The sequence below is a fragment of the Coturnix japonica genome, chromosome 13 (genome assembly GCF_001577835.2).
Source record: "Coturnix japonica isolate 7356 chromosome 13, Coturnix japonica 2.1, whole genome shotgun sequence".
Classification (NCBI taxonomy): Eukaryota; Metazoa; Chordata; class Aves; order Galliformes; family Phasianidae; genus Coturnix; species Coturnix japonica.
Window position 1 is genome coordinate 1678365 of NC_029528.1, and position 14574 is coordinate 1692938.

General features: G+C 47.2%; 1 protein-coding gene across 8 annotated transcripts in view; it reads left to right on the plus strand.

The window, feature by feature from the left end:
• Nucleotides 1-9465, plus strand: part of RAPGEF6 (Rap guanine nucleotide exchange factor 6) — a 100087-nt gene extending 90622 nt beyond the window's left edge. For 6 of the 8 annotated variants that reach the window (XM_015875547.2, XM_015875548.2, XM_015875550.2 and 3 more), the window contains 4 exons: nt 1536-1755; nt 3081-3592; nt 7246-7557; nt 9068-9465. In XM_015875547.2, the coding sequence (XP_015731033.1) occupies nt 1536-1755; nt 3081-3592; nt 7246-7557; nt 9068-9093 (1070 nt within the window). In that variant the 3' untranslated portion in view covers nt 9094-9465. The remainder of the gene's footprint in view (nt 1-1535; nt 1756-3080; nt 3593-7245; nt 7558-9067) is intronic. The other 2 variants (XM_015875553.2, XM_015875556.2) reach the window with 1 other exon arrangement.
• The last annotated feature ends 5109 nt before the right edge of the window (nt 9466-14574 follow it).

A 14574-nucleotide genomic window follows, 5' to 3' on the forward strand; every position in this document is an offset into this window, starting at 1 on the left:
CTTAGTTTACAGACACTCGTTTGCCTATACATGAAGCAGCTGTTGACTCCGTATTTCCAAATAAAGGTTCTAATTTTATAATGCTGTGCACATAACGTAAGGCATATCATAGTCTGTATGCTCCCAGTGAAGGCAGGATAAGGCAAGGATGTACTTCATGACATGCAGTGAATTTGCAGTTGTGAAACTCATCTCAGTTGGGGGAACTAAGAAAAATAAATAAATTTAAGCCAACAAACAACACCAGCACCAAACAGTCATTAGCCCAGGACCTATTGCCCTCAGGCACATGGGAGCAGGCAACAGCTGTGGGACAGTTACTTGAGTATGTCAAACAAACAACAAACTAGACAGATGTAACAGACACCAGATACCTCCCGAGTTTGTTTCCTGACAGCAGAAACAAAGTGAGCTTCTGCCTGCCTGCAAGATGGTGCATGGACGTATCCAAAGAGGTGTATGTTCCAGAGAGCTTGAAATCTGAGGATCTTGAACTAAGGTAGTGGGCAGCTGATGAAACAGCACAGTGCAGGGCCTCCCTGCAGCTTTCCAGTGTGGAAGAGGGTAACTCCAAAACCCCAAAGGGCCCCAGAGCGTGCTTGCTCTCAGAACAGCACAGGTGAAGTTTGCCCTATTCAGTTCATTGTAGTTCTTTCCCTGCTTCTCTAAGATGCTCACAAGAAATGGTTTAAGCAAGTTGTTCATACTAAAGGAGTTTGTGACACTGTCTAGGGACAGGTGTCCTGTTCTGAGCCACCCCAGCTGTGCCAGCAGGGCAGGATGCAGTATGCATGGAGTCAGAGCACGTGGAAGGCCCTAAGATGGTCCCTTTGATGTCCACTGCAGGTGCTGTAAGAGGTTTGGATATATGGGGCTACGTACATCCTTTGTATTTGAAACATGTCATTTGAGGGTAAGGGTGAGCCAGGCAGTAGCGTGTTGCTCTGTTGCTCTGCTCTGAACCTGCTGAGGCCTCCAGCCATTCCCTCCTGCAGGCCCAGCCCTGCTGCTGTTGTGTTTCCCACTTTCAATTCCTGATCTGTTAATCCTGGAGCAGCTAATAAAGCTGAAATGGGCCATATGGTGTATCCCCGGGTGCTGACGGCTTGCTTTTACCTCAGTCTGTGTCTCCTCAGCCGCTGCCAAAATCATTTTGTGAGTCTCATGACGCTCGGCCAGAGGAAGCTGTGGGAGCACCCTGTAATTGTACTGGGACTGAATGGTGCAAAACAGGAGAGATCTGACCCATCCACCCACTGTGCACCCTACAGACATTGGTCCTGTCTGTACTGATGTAACCATATGGTGTGGATTGCTATGGAGCTGCTGCTTAGATTACTGGGGGCACCTGGCTTGTGTTAATAAATTGCAGGACTAGATGCTGACATGCTGAAGGCTTTAGTACCATAAAAACCTCAGTGGGCTGTTTGTAATCAAGTTGGGCTTGATTTTGGTTTTATTTCTCCTTTTTTTTTTCTTTTAGAGAGCTGTGATGTTTGTCATTGAACGAGACGTTTTCTCCTTCTCTCCCGCAGGTTATGCCCTCATTCCTTCCACCAAATCTGACAACTTCTCAGACTCCAGTCACAGTGAGATCTCCTCCCGCTCCAGCATTGTCAGCAACTGCTCGGTGGACTCCATGTCGGCCGCGCTGCAGGACGAGCGCAGCTTGTCGCAGTCAATGCTGGTGGTGGACTCAGCAGGGATGGAACGGAAGGAGCATTCCCAGGCGGAATATGGGCAGCCCTGCCCCGGGTGAGACATGCTGGGCTGGGCTGCCAGGCAGTTCTGGTGGAAGAGAGGGGAATGAAGCTGTAGGGAGGGTGGTTACAAACTGTGCTTGACCGTGGCCAGCAGTGTGCCCTCATGGTCAAGAAGGCCAATGATGGAGGTGACAGAGTCCTGGCACAAGCTGCCCAGAGAGGTGGTGGAATCTCCTTCTTTAGAGGTAACCAAAACACACATGGATACTGTCCTGTGCAGCTGCTATAGGGAACCTGCTTTAGCAATGGGGTTGGACTGGAAGATATCCAGAAGTCCCTTTCAACCCCTGTGGTTGTGTGACACTGTGATGGTGTTAAGCTCTTGCCAGAAGCTGAGGTATTGGCTGCTCTGTGTGGGAAGCTTATGTTTTCCCATGAAACTTTATCACATGGATAGACAACAGCTTGATCGCATCAGTGGGTTCAGCTGGATGTCTTCTGCAGGAGGCTGCAAATGTACTAAAAGCTGTTGTGGTATTTAACAAAGCACTCGACATGCAGTACTGGGAGAGCAGGACAGGATCCCAGCAATTACCTCGGCCAGCAGCACCAGTCACTTAACATACTCTAATAAGATCTACAAGGATTTTCTTGTTACTGTTCTCTTTGTTACTTAGGCAAAGTGGAAGCTTTCTGCCACTTGCACAAGAGGTGGTGTTACCTGAGTGCAGAGAGAACATATCCTGAGATGCCCCTTTCAGCTGTGACATTTTGAGTTTTACTAGATTTTGAGCCTTTACCACACAGTTTATTATGTGGGAATGCTGAGAGTGCCATCAGAGCAGTCCATGTGCCAAGTACACTGTCCCTTTGCAGGGGCTGGCACCTCTGGTTCTGGTTATTCAAAGCCACCTTCAGTGCTGAAGCACAGTGAGTTGCTGCTTGCTCAACTCACTGCTCTGGTTGCACATCAGAGGCAGATTATCCAAAGGCTGTGGCTGCTTTTCCATGCCTTCATTCTAGTGGGTTTTGGAGGTAAGAAAACAGTTTTCAAGCTGTAATTTGTAAAACAGAAAAGCAAGGGGAAAAGAAATGATTTGCACGTATCTAAGAAGTTCCTTGACCTCCACTCTGTCAATAAGCTGCAGAAGGATAGTGTGGAGTTTTCACGTTGTGCTTCCTGTGTTGTTCATGTAAGTAGAAAGAGTCTCCTGGTCCTGACTTCTATTTTAAATGCCTGCAAACTTGGCTGCTTCTGATTTTCTCTTAATTATGTAGTGATGTTGACCAGAGTTTCTTGCAGCCATTTGTTTAAACAAGAAATGTTGTTGTTTTAAAAGCTGACGGATGTCTGATTCCCGTTGTTTCCAACTGCAGCTGGTCGGTCACGAGGCCCGCTCTGATCAGAGGGATGGCCTTCACCTCATCCATGAGCAACGAGGAGATCTCCCATGAGCACATCACGGTGGAGGCAGCAGACAGCGGCCGGGGCAGCTGGACCTCGTGCTCAAGTAGCTCTCATGATAACTTCCAGAATATCCCAAACCAGAAGAGCTGGGATCTCCTCAATTCCTATCGCCACACCCAGCTGGACGGACCTATTGCTGAGGTTGATCCTACAAACTGTTACTCAGAGGAGGCCTATTTATATTCCGAAGCCTTTTCCAAAAACAACAGGCAGTCGAAAGCCAGCACAGAGCTCGATCAGTCTCGGCAGAGCTGGGCCTCCTCGAGCTCCCTGTCAGACACATACGAGACAAACTATGGGACCATTAAGCGCAGGGGGCTGGAGAACTCGACGTCAGAGCAGACAGAGGTTTTGGACTCTAAACCTGGCACTGACACAGCTTACAAAACTGTTACTTCAAGTACAGAGAAAGGCCTGATAGGTAAGGCAAGCCAACGGTGCATGGGAGCTTCTACATCTGGTCTGCATTTTGATATTGACTTGTTAAGAAATGACATCAGCAGATGCGGGGGCTGGATTGCATGTTAAATTCAGCTTTACATGTGGTTTTAATTAGAGCGCTGCTCAGACAGCGTGTTTTCAAGCCACCTTCCCTTGCAATAGGAATATTGGAATAACAAAGCAGCACACTTCCCAAACATTTCATGGGTCTGCGTAAGAACTGCCTTCATGAAAATGTCAGGCAGTTCCTCTCTGTTGTGTGACCTTTTATCTTTTTGGAATTTGAAACCCACACCACTGCAAACTCTTATTCTGGCAAGGAGCAGCAGGCATTGGCTCCTGGAAGTGTCCTCATAGAGTGCACTTCCCATGATCCAGAGAGGGAGGAGTGTGACTCCTGTGCAGTGCAAAGCAGCCCCACCTCTGCAGCTGGGCACCTTTTGGCCACAGGACTCCTGTCCCTGGGGGCTTAGGGGCAAAGATTTGAGGGCTTTTTACACTGTCATTTATTTGGTTACACAGCTGCAGCTCAGCTACAGATGAAAGGAGAAAGACTTATGTCTTCTCAAAGATGCATAGTTTTGGCAAGTGAGATGTTCTTCCCCTGTCCTAGTGAGTTCAGTGGCAAAACTGCCCAAAAAAAAAAGGATTTGGGTTATGAACAAGATAAATCATGGAGTGCAAAGCTTCTAAACTCTGAGCCATGAGTGCAGCTGAAATGTACTTTAATTACTGCCTAGATTGCTAGAGGGCTTATGTTATCAAAGGTAATTGCCTGAATAAACATTGCACGCAGTGTGGAGATCTTGGAGTGCAAGTTACAGAGGCAGCATGGGGTCCCTTGCAGCAGACTTGCTCACAGCTCACTCCTATGCATGCACTCTGCCTGTGTCAGCTCTCAGAACTGCTGGTGAGCTGTTGCAGGGTATGGCATGTTAGCTGCTGTTCAGGACATGCTACGTTTGCTCGCAGCTTCTCCCCTTGTTTTTAATTCCATTTGCACACTGCACTGTGTAGCTTGCCTCCTGTATATAGTCACAGCACACTGGTAAGCAGCTCTGCCATGGCTCTCATGGCTCTGCAATGTACTTCAGCAGAGCATGCACTCACCTACTTAAAGAGCTGACATAGGTGGATAGGATTAATGATTTGCAAATGCTAATCTGTTAGCTATGCATCATCATACAATATGCCAAAGATATTTTTGCTTTATTACACCATTTGCTTATTCCCTTCGAACAGCTTGTTACCAGAGTCTGTAAGACTGCATGGATTCAGGATATTGTAAACAAAACAAGAATTTTCAGTTCATTTGCTTAATGAGGACTAGTGTTGAATAGTCCCAAAAGAATTGGCATGAGCTTTCTTGCCTGAATCCTTTAAAACAGAGCTGGAAAGCTGCTCCCCACACACTGATGGCAGAACGTGCTCTTGGCAGAAGCAGCGGTTGTGATGCCTTCACAGCTCCGTGCCCAGCTCTGCATTCTGCAGTGAACATTTCTTGCTGCAACCTTTGCTTTACAGGCAAGAAAGTGTGGAATGGTGATGTACCATCGCTGTGTGTCCAAATGGAAAAGCTTTCTCGTAGCTTTTACCCACAGTACACATCACCATTTATTTCTGCCTCTTAGTGAGGTTTCCCTTAAGCACTGTGTGGGATTTCACCCTGTTTTCTTTATAATGTCCATGTAGGTGATTGGCTGCTTTGCAGGGGGTCTGTGATGCACTTTTTGTACCTTCATTAGGTTTTAGCTAAAAGATGAGGAACACAGACCATAACATTATTCTAATTAAGTTCAGATCTTCATTATTAAATGGCTTTCCTTAGTCCTTCCTAATGCTGTAACAGATTTCCCAAGCTGTGTTCCAAGCTTCACTTGATCATTCCCAGGTTTCATCTATTCTCCACACATGGAGAAGGAAGGGGGTTTGTATTTCTGGGAGTATATGTGGGCAGTAAGAGAGTGGTAGAATATCTTTGTTATTTGAGAGAGAGAGTCTGAGAGATGTGATTTGTAGGTGGAGGGAATATCTTGGTGGGAACAGCAGAGGGTAAAGGAGTTGCAAGAAAAAGCCCAGCCCTGCAGAACAGCTCATGGGAAGGTTTGTAACCCCCAGGGACTGTGAGTGAGAAAGTGATAAAAAATTATGGATGTTAAGTGCTATTTATTCTTATAGCATTTGTAAAATAGCACAATAGAGAGCTGAGCCAAAGTACCCATTATTCCAACCTTCATTAGTAGGGCGGACTTGGTATTAGCTCCAGGTAAGCAGTAGCTTTCTCCTTTACAGGATAATATACCTACCCTTGTCAGCCACCACCTCAGACCCAACAAAGTGAAATGACTTCCTCAGTCAGAGTCACTGCCTTTACCCACCTACTTTGTTAAAACTCATGAATCCATTATTATTTGACTAGGATCCAGGCATGTACTGAGTCCATCCCCTATAAACCAACTGCTGCTAATGCCCAGAATCACATAAGTCCCCAACACAATAAGAAACACAGCTTTGTTTTTCTTCTTTCACCTTATTGTAAGATAAGAAGATATTACAGCTGTTGAACTAATTGAAACTGTAATGAGCGTGCACTGCTTTAAATGTATCCACAAGAAGAATGCAGATTTACTCTGCTAACAGATTTTTGAATTATCCTAGCTTTGAAACGATCCTGTTGCAACTTGTGTATGGAAAAAGCCCAATTTAACATGCATATGAGCCCTTGAGGTGCTGGGAGTGGGTGGGAGGGGATGTCGTGTTCTGAAAGCTGAGTTTGGGGTGAGGGGCTGTGAGGTGTGAAGGAGCAATGGGTGGGGAAGGAAGGCAGGGGGTGAGTTCTGCAAATGGCCGCTGCAATTAAATGTTATAGTCAGCAGTGTCTTGGTGAGTGCAGAAGGTGTAATGGAGCCTTTCCAAAGGCTCTTTCTGGTTCTTCATCACCTATGAACAGAGAATTTAAGATATAGGATAAAAAAGACAATTAAAAGCATGTATATTCTAAGCCACTGTTAACTACTGCAAAGTGTGAAACAGTGAGTGCAGGCTGTGTGTACTTTGCCTCATTGGAGCAGCTTCATGTGATAACAGTTTTTAAAGTTCCTATAGCAGAGCTGATGAAATAGTTAACTATTTTACCTCACATCAGTTAATGAGGTGGTATTTAATTACAGTGAATTTCTGGTAAGCCCCTGAGTGCCTGGCCAGTGCTGTGCCATAGAACTCAGGGCTGCTGCCTGAAGTGCTGCACTTTCAGCTTCCTGGGCTGTATGAAGTCTCACAGACCTGTCTGCAGCAGTGCCCTGCTGCCCTCCGCTGGCACCAGCAGCTTCCCATGTCCTGTAGTGGCGCACACCAAACTCTGCCATTGCAGGATGCCTGTAGGGGATGCTGTGCTTCCAGCTGGGCACGCTGCCCACTGAGTTCCTGCTTCTGTTGCTGCTCTGACTTCTTGAAATAAGTACAAAGCATAAAGAAAAGCATAAATACCTGCTGCTGTCGTTGTAACCAGTGTTTCTGCATTTGCATTTTGTTATCAGTTTCTGTTTTGCCATTGTAACATTTCATGATTTTTTAACGTTTTGTTTCCTTTGTTTTTTCTTCCTTAACATTTCCATTGCTTATTTCTCGTGCCAGTGTACTGTGTCACCTCACCTAAGAAGGACGATAGGTATAGGGAGCCTCCGCCCACCCCTCCGGGATATATGGGGATTTCTTTAGCGGACATAAAGGAAGGATCGCCCCACCACCCACACCTAAAACCTCCCGACTATAGTGTGGCAGTGCAGAGGTCAAAGATGCTGCACAGTGACCTCTCTAGACTCTCGTCAGCCCCTCTCGGGAGCGACCCGGTGGCCTGTCTTGCATCGAAGATGCCTCAGTGGCATAGTCGGCAGCCGTCCGGCCCCCAGCTAGCAGATATGCCTGGCGCAGATAGTGAAGAGGATGGTATGTGGAACACCTGGCTCGGGAGACATTAATTAACACCGTGTTAATGGGTCTGTGCAGTGCTTCCTTCACAGTGACGGTCTGGGATTTCTCTTCGTCCTGCTTCTAGACTGAAACTTTGCTCATCTCTAAATGCACAAATGTGTTGGTGTGTGCCTATATACACCCACCTTTGTATATATGCACAGCTGCAAAAAGAATGCCTTCCTTTCAGACAAAGCATGTTGACACCAAACAGAATTGAATTGCTATGGATGAGCCCTCCCACATCCAAACGCGATGCTCACAAAGCATGGAGATGCTGGTTTTTATTTAAAATGGGCACCCACTCAGCAGTGATGATTTAAGGGACACTGTCAGGCTTTAAATTACATGCGGACCAGCTCCAGTCTGCCTGGGTTAATGATTTGGCGTCCCACTGTTTTGGGGATGGTGACCTAAATTGGTTCTTTTAAATTCTGCTGTAGTCAGGCTTTGTATAACTCATCCCTCGTGTCCCATTTGTACACTTAACGTGCTGTCCCTCTAGGGATTTCTGGAGTATGAGCTTAAAGGAAACAGCAGTAATGTTTTGTTCTTCTGAAAAGTGCATTTAATAGAACCTGAGCTGATCCCACCAGCCCTGGCAGTGTCCCTTGCTTTGAAATTCCCCTTGGTTTTGTTTGAAGCAACAGCCAAGGCTGCGGAGCATAGCGTATATCCTGTGATCAGAATACAAGAATGCTTTTCCATGGTGTCAACACCCAGCTAGGGAAATTACTGCTCCATTGGTTATCTGCTGATTTGCTTTTAATTGTTATGTGCTGATGTGATCTCTCTGTACCCTTCCTGGTGAACTATTTATTAGGGTGTTGTGGTCACTTCTTTCAATCTGCCTGGCTTAAAACAAACATGAATTGGGATGAAAACAATTTCTGATGCAAAGTAATCCTGTCTTGGCCTGTTCTGATATGTAAATACCACTTGATGCGTATATTAGTACTGCAATCCAAATTTAGGGCAAAACACTTAAAATTGCCCAGCATCCGCTCAGTAGTGATATCAAATCTGTAAGAATAAGGAAGTAATTGCTTCAAACATCGTAATTCAAACGTTTCTGAACTGAATGTAACCATGCACTTGTAGATACAGCTCTCGCTGTGCTGCAACTGCCTGGTTAATCTTATTTGGGACGTCTTCACAACGATCACTGCATGCTGGGAGGTGATAGACTGCTTTGCCCTGAGTCTGTATGTAGGCTGGGGGATATCGGGAGCTGCATGCCAACCCTTGAAGGCAGTGGGATTCCCCACTTTGCAGTGCATTCACTACATGCCTCTCTCACTTGTGAGGCTTTGTTACGTGGCGAGCTGTGATGTGCTGCAGTCTGTTGAGACAGCAAAAGCATCACGGTGCAGCGGTGAAATCTGAACAGAACCGCATTAATCAGATGGTTGGGTTCTGTTCTGTGCTGTCTGCATCCGAGGCAGCGGGCCCATGCAATAAGGTGCTGTTTTCTCTTGTTTTGCAGAAGATGAACAAGTATCAGCAGTGTAACCATCGGGCTATCCACGTCAACCACTTCCAAACAAGAGGGATGTGGGAAGGAGGACCACAGGATCCCGTTAGCGACTGCTAACAACTTGCTGCTACTCACCTCACTCATTGCGTTCGCCTCTGTCACGGATGGGATGAACTGATGGGGTCATCGCCGTCCCCTCCCTCTGCTCTGCTGCATCCCCAGGGCTGTGTGTGCCCAGCAGGGAGGGCACCGGGGGGGGGGGGCTGTGGGGCAGGAAGCATTCTGTAGGATACCATCCAACCCTCACTAGTTCCTTCCTCGTTGTTTTCTACACCTAAGAGTGTTATTTTATGAACTGGGAAGAAAAAAAAAAAAGAAAAAGTCAGCAAAACCCGAAGGACGTTGCTGCAATATCTGAAAATAATTTATTAATTTAAATTTCTTTCTTTGGTTTTTTTTTTTTTGGGGAGCGGGGGGGTTTGTTAGGGGGGATAGGGAATTTCCTTTGTATCGGGAGCGCTCCAGTTGGCTGATGCTAAACGTTAAACACGAGCACCGTGTAAACCCTCGTGCCCTCCAATAACTCCAGGTGCGCTCCTGCAATGCGCCGCGTGCCGGCCTGGGGAGCACTGCCATCTGCCGGCCCTGCCTGCAGGCACAGCACTGCACGCTGCTGCTTGTTCTTTAGGTGCCAGCCAAGGAATGGAATGGCCGGTGTGCTCCCCTGCTAAGCAGCCCTTTGAATAGTGGCAGCTGCCGCTCACAGCTGCTGGGTGAGTCTGATGCTTTCCCGGAGGAGCTTTGGCCGTGTTCCACGTGCCGAGGTGCTGCTGGCAGCCCAAACCCAACCGTGTGCTGTGGGGTTTTCAGGTCAGCCCACGCATTCCAGGCCTCTGCCAGAGCTGAGCAGGATTTAGGGGCAAAGGTTAGGTAGTAAAAAGGTAAAGAAACAAAACTGCCTTCCTTTCACATTAAAATGACTGAAAGCGAATGTTAGGTGACTGCATGGGGACTGTTAGGTCACAGCCTGAGCTGGTGATTAAGCACCTGGTGAAGGGGTGTAGCCAGCCCTGCGAGCACAGGTGGCAGCAATCCCAGTGCCCTCCCAGGGTGCAGCCCTCCCTGCCCTCATGTGAGCAATGGCAGCTGCAGGGGGAGGATCTGTGCTTGGAAATGTCCTCATTTAGAGCATTGAGTGAGCCCTGGTTCTCAGGATGGGGTAAGAGATTCCTTCTAGATTCCTTCTTTATTACCAGATTGTGACTGCTGTCTGTCTTGGGTGATCCAAAACTGGTTTAAAGCAGCTGCTGCCTCCTGTCCTTACAGATGGCGTAATCTTAGGTGTGGGGGATTAGAGAACCAGACCTGTTGTCTAAACCTTAAGTAGGAGCCTTGGAGCTGCTGGTGCCCCTGTTGGCTCTGATTTGCACACAGCCCATTAGCACGAGCTTCTGTTTGGTGGTGATGGAGTAGGTAACAAATAGCTTTGGTTTTGTGTAACCAACCGGAGCACACAGGGTTAAAACTGGAAATACCTGCCTTTTCCTTTCCTTCTAGCACACGATGCCCCATTCTAGTGTTAAATTGGACATGAATGTGTGAATAATATGTATTTAAACATTTAATTGTAAATCTTTGTTGTGATGTTTACAGCCTAAGCTAGAGAGATGATGTTTGTCATTTTTACAGTGCCTCAGAAATTATTTCTATATCCATAGTCGTGAAGAGCTTTAAGATTATTGGTTTTATTTCCCCTGTATGTGTGCGGGGGGGGAGAATTGAGTGCGGTGTCACAACCAAAAACACCCCAAAGCCTCTGATACGCTGTCCCTGTAGTGATGCTGGTGCTGTGGGCAGGGATGGGGCTGCCCTGCATCACCTCATGGCATGAGTAGCTGGGAAATGGTCTTAAAAATCATGTGAGGTGTAGCTTAACACAAAAGCTCTTTGCTTTTTCGAGGCCTTAATGAGTATCATGAACCTGCACAGGCCTTAACTGTTGAAGGTTAACATGAGCATCAGAACGCTGCGGGGTGGGGTGGTTCCTTTCAGCACAGTGATGTTGGTAATGGAGCTGTTGAACTGATGTGGGGATGGGATCTGAGCCCCAGCCGTCCCACTGTGCTGCTGTTTGCCTTCCATGTGCAGTCCCAGCAGTGCTGGGCGAGTCACCCGTGCTGGCCATTGAACAAAGGTTGGGGGATAAGGGCTGCTGTGGCTCCTGTGTCCCTGTGCTGCTCTGGGTGTCCACAGGCTGCAGGTGACAGGTCTGCCCATCAGTCTGCTCCACAGCGCTTTGCAGGGCACTGAAAAGCTCATCGAGCGAGTGAAAGTCTGCTCCTTGTGTTCCCTGGTATCCAATACAGCCAGTGTAAATAAATCACACGCCAACTATTGACATGTGAGCTGCCCCTCCTGCTCCTCCTGACCGCACAGTGTGGTTTGCCCTCCGCTCATTCTTGCTGTGATTCCTTTTGTTTGTTTGTTTTAAAACGATCCGATCACATTGATCGGGGCCGATAGCCAGGTCTGCTGTGTCCGCTGTGGGTTTGAAGAGACATTATCCCTTTTTTTCCCCATCAAGTAAGGTGCAAATAGGATCCCGGCCAGGTCCTACTGCTGCACCACAGCCCTCCAGCAGTGTCCTTTACCCCCGGCTCTTCCAAAAGAGCAGCAAAGTGCTGAAGGCCTCAGTGGGACTCTGCAGCAGCAGAAAGGGGACAGTAAGTGAGCCCTGAGCTGTGGTCCCATCTCCCCTAGTGCAAATCACAACACAACTGTGCACAGGTTGTCCCTATGGCTGAGCCTGCCCTATGTGGGGAAGGGATGCTGGCATGGGAGTTCTCATAAAGCATTTGGATTAGGATTGACTTAAGGATAAGCTTCCCACTGCCTGTGCAAGAACAGAGGAAAAAAGGGATACTCTCTCTTTAGAAAAGCTTGACACATTGTATTTTAGAGCGCTTGTATAGAAGGTAATCTACCTTGAATTCCCCATCCAGCTTTTGCTTACGTTGTGCTTTTTATTGTTTTATCTTTATTTTTGATATACCTGGAATGCAGTTTAGCTTGGTATTAATTCTAACTATGTGAGCATATTGGCAAAACTGCACAGATGTAACGATATTCCAATAGCAATTGTACTGCACAAGTCAGTGATTGTAAAGTATTCTGTAACAAGCAATGTTTGTCTCCTATTTTTTGATACCTCTTACACTTATGTCTTTTAGAAAGACAGTGCCTCTGTATGCTTTTTGTATTTTTACTGAGTGATTGTAAATATTTGTTATATTTTTGGTTAAGAGAATGTTTAAAAGTACTGTTTATTATCCAATCTATTAATATGTTGGAATCAATAAACAATCTACATGCAGAAGTTGCTTTGGCTTTGCCCATTGGGGTGCTCCGGGGGGGCACTGCGGGCTCTGCTCCCATCCCCATTTCTCCCTTTGCCCTGGAACTGAGCATTTGCCATCTCATGAAGGTCATACCTGAGCACAGGGTGCTGCAGCTGTCTGTGCACCTCTCAGCATTTAATTCCTGTGCTCTGGGTCTGGGGAAGTACGGCTCATCCACCCTTGCTACAGGAGAAGCTCTTAGGATGCTTAGAAGCCATGATGTTTTCGACAGCTCTTACAGTTAGTCACATAATTTGGGTGTTCTGAGCTTTCCTAAAGGCCCTGGATGTGCACAGTGATGGGAACTGCTCCCCCTTCTCCCATTCCTGACTCAGGGAGGTGTGGTGTCCATGGGAGCTGATGCTGGAGGGTCCCATACACCTCTGCTCACCCCTTGGTGCCTGCCAGGGAGGAGCTGTGGGGAAGTGATGGTTGTTAAGCTCCAGCTGCAGCTGTGCCTGCATTTAGTGCTCAGGAGCAGCTGTAAAAATGAAGATTGTAATTGTATCTGCAATTCCGAACCTCACAGCGTTAACTTTATACCCTCAAACATGTGTTTTAGGCTCATAGCTGGGAGTGGCAGGTAACTGCCTTGTTTTTCAGACTTGGCATTTAGGCACCAGTGAGTATTGTAAATTCACACTCATTTCTGAGCAAGCATGACTTGTTGCACAAGGCTACGGGGCAGTGGCCCTGGTGGTGGTGGGAGCAGCATGTATTTTGTTCTGGGAAGGTGCTGATAAGCAGCAAAAGCCATCGTGCTTCAAGGAAGGCCCTGTGCAAAGTGATGGTGTCATCCCATCTCTGTGGGGAAAGTGATGAGATGGGAACTGTGCTCTGGGAGACTGCTGGCTGTAAGCAGTCTGTAGTGGGGAGGGCATAGCACTGATGCCAGAGTGCATAGAGTGTAATCCTCCTATAGATTATAACAGGTTAGAGGGCTGAGGACATGGCTGGCAATACATGAGCTGCATGGCTTGGTCTGCCAGTGTAACCACAGGGTGAATTAGGTTGTGAGTGTCCCTTTTTGTGTGATACATCCACCAGCCTCTGCAGCACCTGTTGGCAGAGGGCTGGGAAGCCAGTACCCCCCCCTCATTGCTTCTCCTTTGAATTCCTGTGCTGATGGAGAGGAGGATCTTGAGCCAAGATTTCAGAGCAGTGCCATGTCCCAGTGTGGGGTGCTGAGCCCACCAAGTCCCTGCACCACGCAGTGCCTCTGCACTGGCAGAGGTGATCACGTTGGATAGAAGTCACCCTTAGTTCTACAGCAGTGGCAATTGAATGCAGTTGGAGCTGTGACTTCTAAACAAGAAGCAGTGTCATTAGGACAAACAGCTCAGAAGGGGCTCTGTGTCCCTGTATATCTGTGCAAACATTCCTGCTCGCTTTTAAAGCTTGAATAGCATCACAGCTGGTTGCTAAGCCAGCTGTAATGCCACCAAGGTCAGAGGAAAGTCCCCATATGAATTTCTCTGTATAAAAGGGGAAAAGAACATATCACAATGCCACCAAACTAACCTCAGTACCTAAAGTACATCATAAAAACCAGTGTAAGAAGGGGAGGTTTGGACAGTTGTCAAGTGAAGGGCCAGGGGGTATTTTCCTATGGGGTATGAACTGCTTGATGCAGCCCTACAGAGCTCAGCAGTTGTCAGTGACAACAGGAGATGTGCTGAGTTTTGTCCTTCGGTGGCTCTGTTCTTAGGCTGTATCTTTATGTGTGCCCATGTTATGAGACTTGTTGGTTAGGGCTCTGGTGGCTTTTCACTCATTGCCTTTGGATGGAGATCTCCATTGGTGCTGGAGCTGCAGCTCAGTGTGGCTTTGTCCCACCTGTGCGGAGGGAAATGTCTGCAGGGGTTTTGCCATTGTAATGTGCACCTGTGCAGTGTCAAGTCCATATTGCCCACGGCAGCATTGAATAGACTTCATAGTCTTCATCAGTCAATTTTAAGTCAATAACTCAAGATCTTAATTGCAGGATGTGTCCAGACTCTGGCTCACCTGCCATTATTTCTGTGTCAAATAATTCCCCATCTTTGTCACAATATGTTTCTTTCCTCTGTGGTCCTGGCGAGCAAAACCAGCATTGTGAAACATGTTGCTATGGAACAG